Here is a 20,818-nt window from a genome sequence, read left to right on the forward strand (position 1 = left end):
AAGGAGTTTATTTTTGTTAAGAAAAGAAAAAAAGACAAAAAATAAGCATTAGAGTTTTTGATGTCTCTGAGGTGGAAACTCCCGTTGTTACTTTTGTATAGTTAATGTAGCCATGAAGTGGCATTACGTGTAAAAATTGCATCAGTGGAAGTAAAAAGTAGGAGGAAAAAAAAGAAACACGCTGATTCTGTAACGTTATTTCACATTGGACGTTACATACCTCAGCAAAATGTGGTCAGTAACATTTTGCTAGAGGGCGTTCATCAGATAGTGAGATAAATATGCTTTATAGTGGAAGTGCTGGACCCTTTCAAATAAAGCTGCTAATTGGGGTTATACTTTTTTACTTGAATTTATTTGAAACCAATTTGAACATCAGAATAAAGATTCTGATTTTGCCAGTATTCTTAACATTAAGATGATAATCTGAAAAAGCATAGGGAAGTTGCTAATGGAGCAACTTTCTTGGGAAATGAGTTATTTCAGATGTTTTCATCTCCTTTCTTATTGTAACCTCACTAGAAAACAGCTTACTTCTCACAAGTCTTTTGCTTGTAATCCTCTGCCTTGCATTTATCTGGAAGCCTCTTAATAGTGCATTCTACTTGTTCATCTGTCCCTGTTCATATGTATGTTGTATTTTACTCCAAATAAAACTATTATGTTTTCAAACACTTAATCTTTAAGGAGCTGGTTTTTTACTAGGAATGTTTTGTATAGCGCTTTTTTAATATCTGTAGAAAGGAGTGGCAGATCAGTAAAGAACCTTGCTAGAAATGCAAACGTGTAAATTACAGATTCATGCCCAAAGCCACACCACATCAAGCAGCTGTAAGAAAAGTGTACCAGTGGCAGGGTTGGGAAAAGGCTGGAGTGTGCCTATGTTACAGAAACTGGCATTTAACAGCGCTTGTCTTGGGAGCTGCTTAAACTGAAATGGATCATTTTTCCCCATTTTTTTTCTCAAATGGGAAAAGCTGTTAAAATTGCTCAAGCAGTGATGCCCCAGTCAAATCTGACGTACATTTGCAGTTTATAAATTCTTCTGTTGTCCTTTTTCCCCCGCTGGTTAAGCAAGATTGCTTTGAGATAAAGTCCTCTGTCTCTAGCATGATAGTAGGGCTTTGTGAGGTGACATACTCCTCATACAGTGTCAGTTAAATTAATGAAAGGTATTATTTTGCTCCTTGTACAGTCACTAAAATGGTAGGTTCTAATAGGGATGCGCCCAAGAGCTTTCTGGCCTGTGTTTGCTCAGAGCAATTATGTTGACACCAACAGGTGTACTTGTCTGGATGAATATTGTGTTTTTCTTTGTAATGAAACTCATTTTAATGAGATCAGTTACTACTTCTAAAATCACAGGTAAATGGTGAAGAAAGGCAGAGAATCTCATTATTTCTGCTGTTTTTTCTGATAAATCTTTGGCTGTTGACTTAGCCAGAATATTGTCTCTGTGATAGGCCTTCATTATTTGCTTAGAAACCATTTCAACAAGAAAGTACACTCTCAACTTCAGAATATAGATAGGACTCAGTGCAATAAGTTGGCTGTAGGCAAATGTGGTTACAGACCTTGTTATCTCCTCAAATGAGTAAGGCAAATCTTACAGAGAATTGTGCCACGCAAAATTGAAACACTGACTTTGATTACCTGTCTTGCAGATTGCCAGTTTAGTGAGTACAAGATCAGTGTGATGCTGTCATTGGTTTGTGTTGCAGAATGGCTAAGGTAAAGGTCTTCTGGGGAGCTCTTGAGGAAAAAGACATCATCTGTCAAATATGATGTACTTGTCAAAGAAGACCTGGAGCATTATACAGTAGTGATTCTTTTTCTTGAGATAGATACAGTATTTTGAAGATGGAGAGGGCATCTGAACCTCTCCTGACTGTCCGATGCTTCTAAAACTTCACTTTTCTCTCTGAAGTGTAAATTCTAATATTGCTTTTACCAGCCTTTGTTTTTCAGAAGTTCATTATACTGCTCAAATAGACATAGTCCGTTTTTTTCACTTCAGCTGTTAATTTCCTAGTTATGCCTGAAAGGAATGTTTAAAAAGAAAATTTCTCTGTAACTGGCTGGTCTGCAGGAATCAAATCTCTTTCAAGCTGGGTGGGGTTTTTTTGCTTGCAAACTGAAGCATATTTTCTACAGGAATGAAATCTAGGCAGCTCAGCTTTGCTAGTATTGACTCTGACAGCTAACAAACAGCCCTGTGCTGTAGCGGTGACTTCAGTTCAGCAGTTGGTCATTAAAAAATGAGCCAACAGTGCTACATGCTACGATCTTAATGAGACAGTGTATTACCTGACGTTTTTTAACTGTTCATAAAGTACTCCTTAATCTGTTTTTCTCTTATGGATAATAGCCTTTTTTTTTAATGTCCTAAGATGACTACTACTAATACATAAACTGCTAGTGCTCCTCTTTATTTGATAGACCAATGTAAGGACAGCTGCAATTTGGACCTTTCCCACATACCTTGCTTTTGGGAAACTCACAGTCATCTGACAGGCACTTAGATTTCAATTCAGCTAAAAGGTTCTTAAGAGTCCTCAGTCTTATTTCCCGTTTCTGGCGTTATTAAGGACTGCTCTTGGCTTCCGCATAGTACCAAATGCTGTCAGACCACAGTCAAATGATTCTTACTGCCTCAGGAAACAAACATGCATCAGCTTGGTGTGTCGCATGACTGAATGGATCAAGCTTAAAAAGTTTGAGCTGTTCTAGGAGGCTGGGCCTTTTAAAACACATTTCAGATGACATTAAATTGTTTTTAGATAAGTTTGTATGTGAGCAGAATTGTTATCGTGATTATTATTGTAAATGTTTCTAACTGGCTTTGAGAAGAGAATGTGTGCACGGGAGTTACCCTATGACTGTTAATTTTGACAATGTCCCAGTGAAAGCATTGGCCCAGGATTCCTGCCCTGCTCTGTCCGCCTGCAGAACTCTCCCTGAAGGCACCTAGATCTGCCCTCCTTATCAGAGTCTCCTCTCAGACATACCCTGAAACATTAGGCAGCCTATTTGGAGTCAACTCTTCTCCAAATAAAGGTGGGTAGATACATGTCATTCTATTTCAGCAGTCTTAATATCTAGAGACTTTGATTTTCATAATTCTTTAATTATTATTTTTAGGAACCTGTTAGTGTGGTATCTTGGAGTGTCTGTTGTAAGTGATGCTGAGTGAAACACTGGAATAAGCTGCCCAGGGAAGTGGTGGAGTCACCCTCACTGGAGGTGTTCAAGGAACGTGTGGACATGGCACTGTAGGACATGGTTTAATGGGCATGGTGGTGTTGGTTGATGGTTGGACTTGACAATCTTACAGGTCTTTTCCAACCTTAGTGATTCTGTGATTCTGTGAGTGGTTGGTGCAGGACGCTGACAGGGCAGCTCACGACTGACAGCTGCTGGTGAACAAGAGAACTGCCCGGAGACATCCCCAAACTGCAGGCAAGCTTTGACACAGCGAAAGCATGAACTGGCAGAAGCCAAGCAGAAGAACTGACTGTATAGGCCAGGTATCCTTTGGATTTTAGTGAGGTGCCAGTTTGTGGCTCTTTTGCTTTACACAAGCAGGTTCTGAGGTCTGGGTGAATTAGGTGCAATTCTGTGAATCAGAACTGCATTGAGTGCACCTTCATGGAGGGATTACCCTAAAAAAACCCGCACAGTTAGAAGATGGATAGAGCTGTGGTGCTAAAGAAAAGCAAGGAAAATAAAAAGAGGGACTCTTCTCAGACATTCTTTCTTGGGGATAAGGCTTCCATAAAGATGCTTTATATTATTGATCTCCGGAGACTGAGGTAGTGCAAAACAGTTTTAAGAGTGATTAAGGGGCTGGATATGACTTCAAGGTACAGACTTCAAGGGCATCATCTACAGTTTGGAACCAAGCAGCAAGTATTAGTGATGAGCTGGAAGGAATAATTGCAATCCTAATAACTGCTTAGAGGAGTAACTGTAGTTTCCAATTACACGTAGAGCAATCATCCAACAGTTGTCATGGCCTATGAGTTGCCAAAGATCTGGAAATCCAGCTGGGTTCTTTCTTTCTCCTAAAGTTAAGGAAACACGGAGCTTAGAGTAGCAACTGTGAACAGTGAATCGAAACAGAAAAAACATATGTGGGGGCTGCAACTCTCTTGGCTGTATATGTGCTTCTCTTGAAGCATCACTAAATATTTGCAGAGGTTGTAGAGATTCTTCCATCACTTTCCTTTGATAATCATCTAATATGCTAACAGCCAGCATGTTCCCGTTTGGAAGGGAATGCCTCCAGGAATGGCAGATACTAAACACTAGAGCTGGCCCCTGCTGGCACGTTGTCCTCCTACATATCTGGTTCATGAAGGAAAGCCCAGAGGGTTTATTTTTAAATCTAGGGGTTATAGTTCTGCATATTGAATGTAGCATAATAAAGTCCAGGCTACCTGGTGGAATTATCTAGGAGTTGTCCATACCAGACTTCTTCCACTACTGTTTATTATTGCTTCCTCCCTTGTTTCCGTCTCTTTTGGCAATAGATCTGTTAAGCTTCTCTCCCACCACCAAATCATGGTCCACAACCTGTTGCTAGGACTCCAGACTCCCTTTTTGTTTGCATTTTAAGTAGCTGGGAGAAGCGCTTGGCTTGTGACTATACTGGCATAAAGAGGTGCAAGCCCAGGATTTTCAGTTGGTGCCTTCACCTAAGTACTTCCAGTTTTGCTTCAGTGAGAAATGGGATTCTCCGCTTTGTTTACCAGCTTCTGATTAGGTTTACAATGGGCAGTTCTCATGCTGTCCCATCAGTCCCTAGCCCGCTGTGGAGATGAACCCCTACCCTTTCTCAGCCGCTTCCCCCAAACCTTACACTCCCACATTTGTTAGGTACTGGGGGGGAAATTTCTTTCTAATCCTCCTTTAATGTGAACAGTGAAATGATCAAAAGTCCTTGCATGTGTCTATTAGAGGCTTGTCTTTGTCCCTGAAAGTAAAGCTCAAGGCTTCCCCCAACCCAAATGAAGGAAGTTCAAAGGAGATAAAATCTTAGATAGCATCAGAAATAGCTTATTGATAATCTGAGGTGTGTATGGAACGTCTCACAGCAAGAATTCCTGAGTGTTGTCTGTTTAAATACCTTTAAATACATTTAAAGCCTGTCTCTCAAGGAGCCACTGGATGACGGGCACTTTGCTGGGTGCCTGTGTGCATGACCGCCTTTAAAAAAAACTCACAGTAGTTTGTGATCTGACTGACATCTGTGAGAGAGGCAAGGATTCATTTCATTGCATCTGAACTTCCTGATCTGGCCTGACTCAAGCCGAGGACACCACACCTCTCTGTCTGCACAGTCTCCCCAGTCCATTAGTAAATTAGTTTGAAATGTAATGGGAAGGAGGTACAGAGCCAAGGAAATATTTAACTTGATTATGCTCATCAGTAGCAGTAATCTATTCACACAGAAGCATCCCAAGTGCTAGTGATGTTCTATTTTTTTAAGGCTGTCCTGCCTATGAGCTATTAAATGCTCGAAGTTATTTATAAGCATCATTTGTAATAAATTCCACAGGCAGTTATGGACATTTAATTTTTAATAACTTGCAAAAGTGTATTAATGTGGGAGAGTTAACATATCTGTAGCTTCTCAGTGTGTGTCCTTCAGTTTAATAGCTTATGGATCTAAAAGGATCTAAAATTACTTTGGATTTTTCCTTCCAGCAGAATTCAGGTTTACCCATGAGACGTATTTCCAGGGCTAGCTGGCGTGTGGCAATTCTGCAGGCAAGACAGGAACAGCAAGGATGTGGCAGAAGAGCCACGAGCTCCCTCAAAACTGTACTCTGGCAGGGTTTGGCAAACCCTGGTGTTTTCCAATGACAACCTCTATTTCCAGCAGCACTAAAACACACCGTGAAGAATGGATTGACTTACGGGAGATGCATAAACCTTTTGCAGTCACCTTTTCTAGCATGCAAAAAAGTGGCATCCCACTTTGTGACTTTGCTATTACAGGTGGCTGGCGAGCAAGTCCACCAGAGTGGTTCTACTAGTCTCAACAGCGCTGCACGACATACTCTGCAGTTTGGGCTCATGTCCAAAGGCCCCGTGGTAGGGGTTCTCACCTGTACCCACAGCTGGATGCCTCACCTCTGCCAGTGCCTGATGGGATGCTGGAGCAGCATACGCAGCACTGGCAGGGAGCAGGTTGCTGGTGCTGGAGGAATGAAACTCACAGCAGCTGAGTGCGTCTTATTTGCAAAATGGACCTGAATGGTGCCCAGTCCTGGCATGAAAAAACCACATATTTGGACAGAGGAAGGAAGCTGAGTCCTTGGACTTGTTCAGCCCCTTTTTATTGCTACCGATGCTGCCGGCAGCCTCCTTCACTGGGAGACGTGTCTGAAGTGGTTGAGCTCAAAGTGTACCTTGGCAGGGGCCCAAGCACACAGGGTTCGTGTTCAGACCTGGCATCTCAGTGTGCGTTCAGACCACCCAAAGGCCTCCTAGGACCTTCTGCCTCCACAACAGGCCACAGACACCTTTTCCCAGTGGCCTTTTTATATATTTGGTCCATGCTGCTTAACAGTATTTTAAAACAGCAACCCCTCAGAAAAGTTCATCTGCAGCAGTGGGGTTTGAGCGTGAAGGTAAGTGAAAAGAGACTGAGCTATTTCGTGCTCTCACACACACAGAGCATGTAAAGGGAGGGTAGTATTCCCGCAGGATCAAACTTGCGTGTTGTACTCAAGGCTGCAGCAGGCTGGGGACTTGCATGGCTGATAGGGACTGTTTCAAGGCCACTTTTGGAACTGGGGAGTGTGCTGGGCTGGTTGGGGTGAGCACTAGGGTGCAAGTGATGGGATGCCCAAGGACCCGTTTAGGGCAAGGGACACTGGGAATAAAAGGCAGCTCTGACAGCCACTAAGCCCAGTCCTAATGGTGTGAGAACCCCTTCCCTGTGCTATCCAATCCAAGTTGGTGCCTCACGCACACAAATTCCACTGCCAGGGAAGAGAGCCCTGTGGAGAAGGAGTTTCCCATCTGCAACACCAAGCTGCAGCCCCAGTGTTATTTCCTCCCTGTGTCAAGTTGGCATGTGAGCCGATAAAACTCCCTGGGCTCACATCCTTCCCAGAAATGCCAGTCAAAACCCAAGCAGCTATTCACTCAAAGTACCAATTTTATAGTTCTGTGTGTGTCTATAATCTATTTACCAGCATTCCTACTTCAGTATGTGCCTGTTAATAAGATTAGTAATTAAAAAGCTTGATAGGAATTGGCAAGCATAACTCCTCCGCTTTTCCCTCCCCTCCAAACTGGGCTGGCGTGGAGTCTGAGGCAGGGCTGGCAGAGTACCTGAAGGAGTGAAGGCAGGAAGGCTCTCCTGAAACCTCTGCCTGCAAGTAGGCAATGGAGAAATCCCGGCCACTATGGGACAATCCGCTGCAGTTTGTTTTCGCCTGCATTTCCTATGCTGTGGGGCTGGGAAATGTGTGGAGGTTTCCATACTTATGTCAGATGTACGGAGGAGGTAAGTGTGACTTACGTTTCTTGCTTCCCTCAAGGAGGAGTGTGGCAAGCTTTAAATTCAAAAGTATGTTGCCCATGCTAATGCCCTGTCCACCCAGCAGGGTCCAGGGCAGAGCAGGAGGTCAGTCCTTTTGTTGGTGTGCAACCTCTTCTGTTGCTCTATTTTACGTATTCTTCAGCATAAGGCTGCCCCAATAGTGGCACTCATTTCCTAGAAGTGCAGTGAAACAGTGAGAAGGCCCATGTTTTGTAAAAGGATGGAGGTAGAGTGAGAGATGTAGGTCCACGTGGTATTAATTTATTACTTTCTTGCCCCATTGAACCACTCTGAAGGCATCAGAAACTAGTTCAGTTCCTTGTTAGTTCACTTGGAACATATTGAGAACGGGAAATGCTTATGCTGATTTGATTTAAGGATCATCTGTACCATTTCAAGTTGCTGTCAATAATGTGTTGTCTCTTATACAAAGCCTTACTTTAGGAGGTGATAACTTGGCTGCAGATCTGCCTTGAAGTTGGCTGAAACTCCTTAATCACCAGGAGTTCCACAGCTAAGGCCTCCCGGGAGGCTTCGAAAACAGGGAATAAATTGGTTTGGGCTCAAAAAAAAAAAAAAGCTCTTTGAAACTTTATCACTCTCCTAGGACCAAACTGGAGAAAGATGATGTCTGTATCATATACCAGATGTTCTTCCTTAGAAATCAAAAGTCAGTTAATTAGATTAATTAAAAAACATTAATAATCTCTTCCAGTATACAGCTACCACTGGTTAATGACCATGTTTTGAAGAAGCCTTATAAAGAGCCTCTATAAGACATCCCAGTTTTATACTGCTTCTCACACTCCATCCATTGTCGTAGTGTTGGACTCATCTCAGTTGTGCATAAAGTGACACGATGAGCATCTGCCTCATTTGCTTCTGGTCTGCTTCCACCTTTCCTTCCTTTCAGAAAGAAACACGCTGAGATGTTTTAAGTGCTTTTCACTTGTTTCATGCTTGTTTTGTTGGCTTGTAGCTTGCTTTTAAATGCACGTGTGGTGGTAGGAGTTGGTGCATGCTGGTTGTTGAAAAGCCAGCTCAGTGCTGGGGCGGCATCAGAGCTGCTCTGTGGGATCAGGTCAGAAAAATCCAGATAATACACTGGGTGAAATTACAGTAGAAGCTAGATGCTGCAGTGGCTGAAGCTTTCTTAGATGTTTCAGACAGTAGAAGTGATAGACATTCAGCAATTCTGGGTGTATTCCTCTGTGCAAACACTTTTGAGGGTAAGGACTTCATGTCTGACATTGAACTCTAGCACAAAGCTTAAAATGCAAACGTTTCTGTACGCAATTAAACTACACGTGATGAGTTCACTAGCAGCCTGTCTTGGCAGACATCCTGAAGGACAGCAAAACTCAGATGTGGGGGTCATTGCATGGTTTATCCTCTTCTTATCAGCCATCAGTAGTGTCATAGATGGTGAAAATTATCTGAAATGTAACCAAAACTGGAACACTTAATTAACCAGAAAAAAAGATTCAATAAACCCAAGTATTTTCCAAAAAGCATGTTTTTATAAGAGTAGTTTCTCCACTATTGTCCCCTCTGGCTAAATTTTCCAGGGGAGAGGCAGCTCTCCCTCCTGTGAAACTAAAACTCCTGACAGCAGGCTTTGCTTGTCTTAACTGTTTTTCACTGCCCTCTTAAAAAGGATTCAGTGGCTTTCCAGGGGTCTGCAAAACCCATGCAGACAGAACATCGCTTCGGGAACTTAAAAGCTGGATACGCCAGGCACTGCGCGTAGGGGGGGATGACAGCAACTGCTTGTTTGGCATCTTGTAGAAAAGTGCAGAGCCGGTCCCTGTCCTGCCCAGCAGAGCAATAGAGCCCTTATCGCTGATGATACTCATAAACAGGGTATTTGCAGACTTTACAACCTCCTGCCTTCCCGTTCATCAGTATATTGCCTCCTTCTCCTTGCTCACCTCTAGAGAGCTTGACCCAAACAGAGCAAGGAGGGTTCAAACCTCGCAGGTGCAGTTAGTCTGTCCCTAAGCAGCCTGGGCCAGGCTGAAATGACGCTGGGATGGGTTTACAGCAGGGTGAGTGCTCAGCAGCGCTCAGCCCTGAGCGAGGAAGCCCCTGGGCACCAGGCGGGATGCTGAGCAGGGGCGAGGCTGTGGCTGGCCAAGGCCGGTGCCTCGACCAGAGCCGGGGCGCACTCCACACGTTGTGCCAACTGCGGGGGTCTGGCCTGGGGGCTGGTTTTCGCAGGCGGTTGGCACCGCAGGGAGCAACGCTGGGTGTAAATGAGCGGGGAGGTCAGTGGAGCTGTGCTGGCTCACAGCGGATAAGGAGCTGGTTTGTACAGCTGCCCTGAGTCACTTATATGAGGCGTTTTGGTTCTACTGTTTAGGAAAAGCAGCGTCAGGAATGAGATCAGTGTGCAGACAGGGTGCAGAGCAAGGGGCAGGGGGCTCAGCCCCGGCACCCCCAGCTGCGGCGGGACGTTGGCGTGAAGAGCAAGCCTAGAGGCACTCCTCCTCCTTGCAAGGTGGCAAAGCCAACACCAAGCATGCGGCAACGCTGCTGGGAGGGTGGAAGAGCCTTCGCAAAGGGCCTGACTCTGATTCCCCCCGCCGTACATGGCAAAACTCCCCTCGGCGGCTGCTGGGGCAGCTCGCACCCCACCGGGACAAAGCGGCTGCGGGAGCTCTTAAACCTCCGACAGCTCCCTTGCGGCATAGGAAGTTATCTAACAAACTAACAAAGGGGTTGTTAATAACGATAGAGCCGGGAGGTGGGAAATTAATTCCCAGAATAAACCGGATTATTGCTCAGTGTTTATTTCCAGTTCTTTGCCTCAGTTGCTGCCGGGAGTTCATTCCTCTGTGGCGCTGCACCAAGCCCATTGCAAGGAATGTTAATGCTGCAGATTAAATCCTAAATAAGAGATATTTACGTAAATATTTTTGGCTTGCTGTAAAAAGGGAAGCAGGAAAACCTTCATGAAAATCCAGGTTTTGACTCAGTCAGCAGCTCTTTCTGAAGTGAGCCCCAAGTTGAGGACAAGGATATTTTTTTTTTTTTTCCCAGCAGAAACTTAAGCCGAAGCGCACCGTGGTTGCCGGGTGGGAAGGTCCTTCCCCCTCCCTTGCCGCCTGCCCATCTGTTCCTGCTGCTCCTCTTCTGCAGGAGCATCCCCGCAGCTCTCCATGCTGGGGGAGCGGGGACAAGCAGACATGGGGCAGGAGGCCACTGTGTGCCTCTGTCCCTGGGTCTGCTCCCGCAGGTGGGACCCCAGGTAAAAGTCTTCACCCCTTTGCTGGCATTTGCGGGCTCAGCATGGGTTTTTTGGGGAGTTTTTTGTAGTTTTGGGGTTTTTTTTTAAGCCAGGCCAGACTTCAATATGTTACTCAAAATTCTCCATTCAACAACGACGTTGCTGTTACTTTTTCATTGAGCACTTTGGCTCTGCCGCAGAACACCGCACGCGAAGTCAATCTTTCCCTTGTCCTCTTTCTCTCGTTATCTTTGACAAGGTTTGGCTGGCAGTTAGTTACCCTTTAACAGCCCCAGCCCTGAACATTGCTCAAACCACCCGCGAAGCACCTGGGCAGCCCCACCACGCCAGGGTGGCGACCGGCACATTTTAACAGCAGAAATCCCAGCGCTGCCAAATGACTGTGGAAAATTCCCCGTGCGCAGGCGCTCTGTGCCCACTGGCATCTGGGATGCCACCTGAAACCCCATGAGATGTCCCTCAGGGTTGTGCCATGCCCTCAATATGCAAAGTGCCCGAACAGAACCCAGCTCCAGCCCCCTCCTGGGACACCAACAGGGCAATTTGACCATGAATAGGGCAACTTGCTATTTATTATGCTGCCGATCTGCTGAAGGCCATCTGTTGGGTTTTTCTTGCAGGTGGCTTTTTGATCCCGTATTTTATTATGCTGATCGCCGAGGGGATGCCGCTGCTCTACCTGGAGCTGGCCGTGGGGCAGCGCATGCGTCAGGGCAGCATCGGTGCCTGGAAAATAATAAGTCCTTACCTCTGTGGTGTCGGTATGTTCTCAGTTTTCATCTTTATTTTCAAGGGCATGGGGAACACAGGTGATTTTTGAACGGAGAGCTTTGTCTTTCAGAGAAGGAACCAGGGGGGAACTGGGGTTTTACTGGGTCTCACCAGGCTGAGCAAAGTGGTTATCCGGACGCCACACAGCATGCATTTACCCCGTCCCTCGCAGGGCATCGGGGCCAGACCCTGGCTCACTGTACCAGGTCCCCGGGCACAGAGGTGTGAGTCCCCCTGCCCTCAGGCAGACTGCCAAAATCATGGTGTGAAGGCCAGTGCTTAACCCAGCCCCTGGCGCTGCCCACACTGGGCTTTGCCCCCCAAGAGCATCCTCTTGACAAGCTCAACATTGAGTGATAAAAAGGTGCCTTAATTTCTTACCATTGCTGCCTACCGTTTACCAATGTCCGCTCTTAGCTACGTTATTAAGTTATTAAATTACCCTGATAGCCTGAACTGTCTCTAATTTGCTTACAAGCACATTTTATTTTTAACTATACAGCGAATATTCACCCCCCAGGGGCTAAGTATAAAATCCAGTGCAGGACAGCCCTGAGAGGAGGAGGTGGCTGTGGCAGGGGCATGTCCTGTGCATGGGGCCATGCAGGGGCAAAGCCCCCACGGGGCGTTATGGGGCCCGGGGTGTTTCGGGGTTTTGCTGCTGACTGAGCACCTCCCTCCATGCCCACAGGCGTTGCCAGTGTCGTCGTCTCCTTCTTCCTCTCCATGTACTACAACGTGATAAATGCCTGGGCCTTCTGGTACCTCTTCCACTCCTTCCAGGTGCGTGGGTGCCCGGAGGCACGGCTTGGCCCTGCCATGGCTGTGGAGGGTCGTGGTGGCTTTGCATCGGTGCTGGATGTTGCCCAGCACTGTCATCAGTCGGGGAGGAACAAAAGCTCCAGAAACCTGCCCAGGGCTTTTCTGGGGCGAAAAAAGGAGACAGGGGTGTCCCTCTCCAGGGGGTCCCCAGGGGCATTGGCATTTCTTCTTGAAATGCAGGTCGAGACCAGCCCCGTGATGCCTTGCTTACGTGTGCCTTGGTGGCCATGGTGTCCTGCACCCTGGAGTGGGTCTGTCCAAAGGCAAGGGAGAGGGTCAGCCCTGGGGAAGAGTATCAGGAGAGTCATCCCCAGGGAAGAGAGGGAGAGGGTCGTTCCCAGGGGAGAGGATCAGAAAGGGTCAGCCCCAGGGGAGAAGGTCAGCCCCAGCTCCAGGCAGCACAATGCAGGGGCAAGCAAGCCCGGGTTTCAGAAAGCCACCCTCGCCTTCGTTCCCTCCGTCCCCCACCAGCACCCCCGCTCTCCCTGCCATGCTGACGGTGGGCACTCACCCCACACCGCTCCCCTCCCTCGCAGGACCCCCTGCCATGGGCCACCTGCCCCCTGAACAGCAACCGCACCGGCTACAAGGAGGAGTGCGAGAAGACATCGTCCACCCAGTACTTCTGGTACCGGCAGACCCTGAACATCTCTCCATCGCTGGAGGCCAGCGGGAGCGTGCAGTGGGAGCAGGCGCTCTGCCTGACGCTGGCCTGGCTGGTGGTCTACCTCTGCATCCTCCGTGGCACCGAGTCCACCGGCAAGGTGAGAGGCAGGCGCCGCTCCGCCGAGCCCCAGCGGGACGTGGGGAGGAGAAATGAGCGCTGAAAAGGCAGCGGCCATGGCTGCTGTTACCTGGGGTTATGGCATCTCCCCTGGAGCAGCCGGCTCTAGCGCCTCTACTGCCCTGTTAAATTGCCACTGAAGAGGCTCAACCAAAACGCTGAGTGATGTTAAAAAACCCAAACAAACAGAAAAGTCCTTTAAATGCAGGCACCTCTGCTGCAAAACCAGCCACCAGGCTGCTGGCCCTGCAGAAAGCCACCCACCGCAGCAGAGCCATGTCAGGAGACGTCTGTTCCTCAGCCTTTGCAAGAAAAAAATGTCGTCTACTGGGCATTTTTGCCCACTTTTTATCCACAGCAGAAGTTATGAAGAAGCGGGGAAAAAAAGCAATGTCCCGGCTGAGCCTGCGCTAAGCAGCAAGCTGAGGGCTGTAATCCTCAAATCGTATTAGCTGAACACAGAAAGCCAAGAGACTGCAAAGCAAGAATAACCTCTTAAACTTGCTGCAGTTGGCTTTGTGGGCAAAAAAGAAACAAACAAATAGTCAAGGTGCAATGAAAGCACATTGTGAAGGCAGGGTCTCATCAGGGGGAGCGAGGGGCGCACGGGGGGCTTCCCCTGCGTCCCCTGTGCATTGGAACAGGGCTGTCCCGCGGGGGAAGGTAAAGGTGCTGCACGTCCAGGTGTGTGACAAGGAAAGGCTGATGCCCACTGGCAGCACAGGCAGGTGCAAATTGGAGGAATATTTGGTAATTGCCCATGCACTTCTCTTCCCAAGAGCTTGAGAAGGCATGTTTTTTGTGAGTTAGTTTTTGTATAAGTTTCTGGGTGAACCATTGGGGTACCTCCTTTTTTTTTTTTTTTTTTTTTTTTTTTTTTGCACATGGCTCTTTCCAACGTGGAGCTTAAACATTTAGATTCAACCTCAGGGGTTTGCTCAAAAGCTCATGGAATACAACTGAAATATTTAATTCCCTCCATCTGGGTTACATTAAGTTGAAGTCCTTTTCACCTTTGATTTAAAATATTTTTCAGTCAAGTTTGATTTTTGACCTTTTATGCTCACCGTCCTCCTAGAGCAGATGATGGATGACCTTTGCCTAATGCATTCTTGACAGACGGTTGCAAATTGGTATTACTCCACTAAATGCTGCAGAACTGAGTTTGTAAATGCTGCATATTTTAAATGTCATTCTTATTTTGCCAATCAAAGAGAAGACCGGTGGGAACATTAGCACAGGGTCTTTATTATTAATAAAAAGTTGTTTCCCTAAAACCTAAATCTAAAATTAGATTTATCTGAAAATATTTGTTTAAAGATTAATGCAGGGTACCAAATATACTTTACATAAAGCATTTCCATTATTGTAAGTGAGAAAGAGCTGATCTATTACGGCTGGTCTTGTGTATTCTTTAGACCAAGGTATTTCTCCTCTTTCCTCCAGGTGGTCTATGTAACAGCCTCTTTGCCATACTGCGTTCTCATCATATACCTCATCAGAGGATTAACACTTCATGGGGCTGTGAATGGGCTCGTCTACATGTTCACACCAAAGGTACAGAAAAAATCGTACTGAATTTTTCACAAAATGTTATTAGTTACCAAACGTGGAGATTTTTAGAAGGTGGCGGTACTTCTTTTCCTTACATCGAACTTTTGCAGCAGTAGCTCAGGTCAGGCGGCTGGAAACCCCAGCTGGGTGTGGCTGGAGGCTGTTCTGCCACCATGCCCATGAACTGCTTGCTTTCCCTTGCAGAAGGCAACCTGTAGCGTATTACTTCCAGACTGAGCAGTAACCCTGCCCAAAAAATGCCCCTGAGCTAGAACAGGTGTGCAAAGGGGCCCATCCCCATTGCTGCGGGCTGGAAGGGGCAGTGCCAGCCATCCGTGTGCAGCTTCACGCTCCTGCTCTCCCTGTCCGGTTTTGCAGCTGGAGCAGCTGTCAAACCCCAAGACGTGGGTCAGTGCCGCCACGCAGATCTTCTTCTCTCTGGGCCTGGGCTTTGGCAGCCTCATTGCATTCGCCAGCTACAACGAGCCCAGCAACAACTGCGAGAGGCATGCCGTCATCGTCTCGCTGATCAACAGCACCACATCCATATTTGCCAGCATCGTGACTTTCTCCATCTACGGCTTCAAGGCAACGTTTAACTACGAAAGCTGTATAAACAAGTAAGAGGCTGGTATTTCACTTGTTTTCCACCACAAGCCATTCTGGGGAAGGTAAGGAGGGGAGGTAAATAAATAACAGCACACAGTGCTGCCAGCGCTGCCCCGAGCCCAGCCCTGACACTGCTCTAATAAAGCTAATGGTGCGATTTAAAGCGATGAAGGCTGAGATGAAAGGTCAGAGCTGGTGTGTCTTTTGACACCTGGGTGCCGCTTCCAGGCATGGGCTGGGTGGAGAGGATGAGTTTGCCTGGGTGAGTCACAGCGGCACCTTCCCCTGCACCCTGGTCCCAGCACATGCTTTGGGGAGGGGGCTGATTAATAAACTGCAATGATGCTGACATCCCCCCCTTTAAGGCTAAGCCCTGTGCCAGGAGCTCAGCCTCCTCAGCTCTGGAGGTGCCCAGCAGCCTGCAGGATCATGCCCTGAGGCAGCAAGCTCGCATGCAGTCCCTGGCACAGGGCCTGCAGCAGTTACACTTTTACTCATATTTTTACAGCTTTCAGTCCATCTGCTGATCAGAGAGGAAACCAAGCTGCTAGTCCCTGCTCCTTGCCAAAAGGCTCGTTAAATTGGTGGGGTGTGGACATGGGACCAGAGGGCAAAGGGGAAGACAAGCCAGCCGGCACTAGCCAGCACCCAAAATACCTGCTGGCTCCCTCCCAGGTGAGGGCGGCAGCCCCGGCGCGGGAGCTGCTCCCTCCAAAGTAGAGATGAACACAAGGCTGCTGGCATCCCAACACCGCGCTGCATGTGCCATGGCTGCGACTCCCACCCGCGGAGCCCTGGGGCTGGCAGAGCATCCCTGCATGGGGACCGATGGAGAAAGGGATGGGGTATAAAACCGGCGTCAATTTTACACCTTGGCCTGAAAGACGTTCAATTCCAATTATCTTTCCCAGGGTGATCCTGTTGTTGATGAACGCTTTTGACCTGGAGGAAGGCTCTTTAACAGCAGACAACCTCAACGAGATGAAGGACTACCTCATGGCCACCCACCCGCAAGAATACATGCAATTACTACCGCAGCTTAAAAACTGCAGCTTGGAAGCTGAGCTAGATACGGTGAGTTGCCGCTTTGTGCTGTGCTGGTGCCTGGGCTTCACTCATGCCTTTCCTCCCACTGAGCCTGGGCAGCCCCTCAGCCCCACACCTGCACCCCCAGGAGCTGCCTGGCCAGGGGCTGCGGTGGGGCTCATTTCTGCACCTCGGGATGGGGTGGGGGGCACTGCCTCAGCCCAGCAAGGGGCTCGCTTGGCTCGTTAGCAACTGAGCCAGGTGGCGATACAGCTGGACTGCTGGCTCCAGCTGTGGGACAGGGCAGGTCACAAAGGTATGGGGCAAACGTTTTCACTACGAGCGGGATGGTGCCAGTTTCTATCCAGTTTGAATATAACAGTGAAGATCCCATCTGCCTCTGCTGTGCAGAACCACCACCACAGGTGTATTTTGTCGTTGTGGCGGATCAGTCTCATGTGTGCCTATTCTTATGTCCCATATCAAGCTGAGGAGCTGCCCATAACTCACTTCTTCCCCGCTTCTCGCTGGCAGGCTGTCCAGGGGACGGGACTGGCATTTATAGTCTATTCTGAAGCGATCAAAAACATGGAGGTGCCCCAGCTGTACTCCGTGCTCTACTTCGTCATGCTGCTGATGCTGGGCATTGGGAGCATGCTGGGAAACACGGCTGCTATCCTCACGCCGCTGACTGACAGCAGGGTCATTGCTGCCCGTTTCCCCAAGGAGGTGATCTCAGGTAAGCACCTGCCATGAGCAGAATAGGCCATGCAGGGAGAGAGAGCACGTGTGTGCAAAAGCTTTGGTGTCCCACAGCTGTTGAGGGTCCCTCTGTGACCTCAGGTGGAGCAGAGATGCCAGAAGGATTTCCCTGCCCTTGGGAAATCCTGCCCAGCCTGTAGAGCACTTTCCCTCAGGAGCTCTCAAAGCGCTAGGGCAACCGTGGCTGTGTATTTGCAGGCTTCCCAACACACCCCATTCAGACTGGTGTCTACTGACTGCTGGAACTCAAAGGGCCAGGAGACACGTCAAGACACCGGCAGTGAGTGGCTCTTCAGTCACATCACTGATATCCCAACTGCGAACCAGCTCAGTCCTTGGCCAAAAGTGATACCTGCTCCTGTTCTGACATGGAAATCAGTTGTCCCACCTTAAAACCTGTTTTAACTGGATGCCCAGCAGTAACAGCAGATGCTGCGCACACATGCGACAAGGCTATAGCTAAGACTCAGTTGTCTTTGCTGTGCTGACGTGCTGTGACTGTGCAGGTCTAAGGAGCAGCAGTTTAAGGATACACCAGCACATTCACACACATACACACAGAGCCAGGTCTTTTCCAAAGGCCAAAAAAATTATCTTTCTCCTCTGAGAAAGCTGCTCCCCAACAGAAATCGGTAGAAATCCCACCAGCTTTTTAGCCAGAAGTACAATGTCTCCCCCACGCAATTAGGTTTCCAGGTGTAACATCAGGGTCCCTGTTTTATCCACGCAGGTGTTGTGTGTTTCATTAACTGCATGATTGGCTTAATCTTCACCATGGAGGCTGGAAATTATTGGTTTGACATATTCAATGACTACGCAGCCACCCTCTCGCTGCTGCTCATCGTGCTGGTAGAAACCATTGCTGTGTGTTATATCTACGGGATAAGAAGGTAAAAGCTTGAATCCTCCTTTCTTCATAGTGGGATAGCAGGGGTGTGACCACTGGTCAAGACACGCAGGGCCAGGAATAAAAATACCACCTGGGGCTAAATTTTTCTCCGACGCTATGCTATCAGCAAGGCAATGGGGTCTCCCCTGCTCTGCAGACCCCTTCCAGGGCCTCGGGTTCAGGGCTGTGTGGGGGCAAAGCTGGACTGACACCTTCTCTGCAGGCAGGGGCGTACTAATGAGCCGTACACACTGCTCCCTGCTCTTCTTGTCTTCGGTCTCAAGAGCACCTTCTGCTGAAACTCCACTGCTCCTTTCACAGCAATTCAGCATGAGCACAAGATTGTCAGTAAGTCTGGTTTCAAACCTTGCACGTCGCTGGTCTCACGAGTCATTCCTTGTGGGTAAATGCAAGCTTCAGCATCAGGCAAGGCTTTACACAGCAGAGGTGTTTGCACTCAGGGCATCTAAAGGAAAATGCTTTAGTATTTGCTTTGTTAGCCCGCTAGCACAGCACGTGTACAGGCACCTACATTGGTATTACAACCTTAATGAGTTCAAAGCCTTCAAGTCAGATCCAGGTTTCCCCTGTGATTTTAGGTACCATCCCCAGCATTAGTATATCCTCACAGACAGCCGAATAACAGCGGTGAGAACAGCTCAACTACCCAAAACCGAGCAGTGTTTTCTCCACGTTACTTAAGCATAATCACTTTTCTCCATCAGCTTACACCAATAACAATCTGAACTTATACTCCAGGCAGAATTTGGTTGGGACTTTTCCTGCTGTACCTATTCCGAGCTACTCTTCTGCAGTTTGGGATCCTCTCGGAAGCCCTGCTATCTTTTTTTATTTCAACCTCATTATATAATCCTGGTGAGCCAGTTCTTCAGACAATACCTTTCTGCTCATTACTTTCTGGTCAACTATACTCCCCTTTCCCATCTTACATATTTAATTCTGTAGGTGAAGTAACTCAGATCAAGGTATTGATTGAACACATGCAGCTGTTCTCAAAAATATTTTGTTTTCTTTTTTTAAACACAGATTTGAGAAAGATCTTCACACCATGATTGGACGCAAACCAAACTGGTATTGGAAAATTATGTGGGCTTTTGTTAGTCCTTTGCTAATTATAAGCCTATTTATATTTTACCTCACCGACTATATCCTCACAGGAACGCTGCAATACCAAGCATGGGATGCCACACAGGTAAAATAGTTCTGGTTTGGGGTTCTTGTTTTTTAAACTTTCCTTAATTCCTGCAAGGACACAGCCTTCCTTCCTAACTACATCGTTCCACAAAACTGCCTCCTGAAAGCTTGCAGCTCAAGTTGGGGCAACTCCTTAATTTTGTGGAAAAGGAAAACTTGGCCTAGTGACAACAATACCATGGTTCTGTAAAATGGGAGTAATAGCCCACTACAATTCTTAATTGATCCCTTCAAACAGTAAAATTTTATGCATGTGTGTATTGATCCCACATATCACCTGAAAACATACTCTTCTAACAGAAAAATTACTTTCAGAGTGTAGTATTTTGAACAAAAATAGTGGTATTTTAACAGAACTGAGCTGCTGCTGGAATAAATAGTTTTCATAAACCACTCTGGTTTTTGTAATTTCCATATGAGATTTTCCTTCCTGGCCAAAACATTTTTGTATGAAGCTGAACTGTGTATTTATCACAGAGGAACTACTACTGGGTAAGTAATCACTGGTTTCATAACCTTTTGTGGAAACGTTCCTAGCACACAGAAACAAATTACGCCTGTTGTTTTCATGTCTTCACTGATTTGGGACCCACAGCAGGCCTGGCCTCTTAACCGGGTGTCAGCATGAGCCCACAGGCTCCAGGACAGGAAAGCCAGAGACCTGACAGAGGTCAGGGCCAAGCCACCTCATTAAGAAACGTGAATCAAGCCAAAATCTGCCCTTTACCAAAGCTTGCAGAAGCTTTTCCCAATATTTTTGTCAGCAGCTCTGTTCTTGCCAATGTTAAGCTTGTATGGTTGGACAAAGAACAGCACTGACAGTCGTGGGCTGCTGCAGCCTGCAAGAGCTTCTCAGATGTTCTGTTTAAACACACAGCTTTGCTCCAGACCCAACTCCAGGGCATGGAAAACCACAGATTCAAGGCTTCTTCTCTCCCTTGCAGGGGCAGCTGGTGACAAAGGATTACCCAGGCTACGCCCTGGCCGTGATCGGGCTGCTGGTGGCAGCATCCACCATGTGCATACCCCTGGGCGCACTAGTAACTTTTATAAGGAAGCGACTGAAGAGGGAAAACGTTTCAACCGTTGCATGAACGCTGACAGCTGGATTTGGAAAGACCTTACCCCCATTGTCAGTGACCGAGCACTTCTGGAAGACAGCAGCAACCATTACTTGTAGCAGCTATTTATAGAGTTGAGAATTGTGGGTGCTATATTGACCAAAAAGTGCTCTTAGGAGGTTCCACAATGGTTTGGGGGAAAAAAAAAAAAAAAAAAAAAAAAAGCTCTTCTGTAACAAGATGAAGCTTTAAAATGGCCTCTGTAAGAGGGAAAAACAGCTCACAAAACGCTAGCTAGCACAAATTAACTAGCATATCATCAACCCATTACACATTAGGTAATTCTTTTCCACTCTGTAATAGCACTGCTTGTGTGGAAACATGAGCAACCAACTAAGAATGTTCCTGCACTAAGGTACCAGCAAATACCCTTAGCATTCAAGACAGCCACGCTCAAGCATGCACGTTATTTGCAATGACATCTGTATTTCATCAACAGACAAAACCGCTGAAGTCT

The 20,818-nt window shown here is 47.3% G+C and overlaps 1 protein-coding gene across 1 annotated transcript; it reads left to right on the forward strand.

Moving 5' to 3' along the window:
* The first annotated feature begins 7,401 nt into the window (after nucleotides 1-7,401).
* SLC6A20 (solute carrier family 6 member 20) lies at nucleotides 7,402-20,334 on the forward strand. Its single transcript, XM_059818686.1, has 11 exons — nucleotides 7,402-7,522; nucleotides 11,429-11,569; nucleotides 12,271-12,362; nucleotides 12,938-13,165; nucleotides 14,632-14,742; nucleotides 15,118-15,359; nucleotides 16,260-16,422; nucleotides 16,909-17,113; nucleotides 17,867-18,026; nucleotides 19,073-19,238; nucleotides 20,185-20,334. The coding sequence occupies exons 1-11, from the start codon at nucleotides 7,402-7,404 to the stop codon at nucleotides 20,332-20,334; spliced, it is 1,779 nt and encodes a 592-aa protein (XP_059674669.1).
* Nucleotides 20,335-20,818: the final 484 nt, after the last annotated feature.

The sequence above is a fragment of the Gavia stellata genome, chromosome 6 (assembly GCF_030936135.1).
Source record: "Gavia stellata isolate bGavSte3 chromosome 6, bGavSte3.hap2, whole genome shotgun sequence".
Lineage (NCBI taxonomy): Eukaryota > Metazoa > Chordata > Aves > Gaviiformes > Gaviidae > Gavia > Gavia stellata.

Bases quoted from the DNA above. Each gene is read 5' to 3' on its own strand.
- SLC6A20 (XM_059818686.1), top strand. From the start codon at position 7,402: ATGGAGAAATCCCGGCCACTATGGGACAATCCGCTGCAGTTTGTTTTC. The intron at 13,166-14,631 runs GTGAGAGGCAGG...TCTTTCCTCCAG, and splicing joins GCACCGAGTCCACCGGCAAG to GTGGTCTATGTAACAGCCTC. The intron at 15,360-16,259 runs GTAAGAGGCTGG...TATCTTTCCCAG, and splicing joins TACGAAAGCTGTATAAACAA to GGTGATCCTGTTGTTGATGA.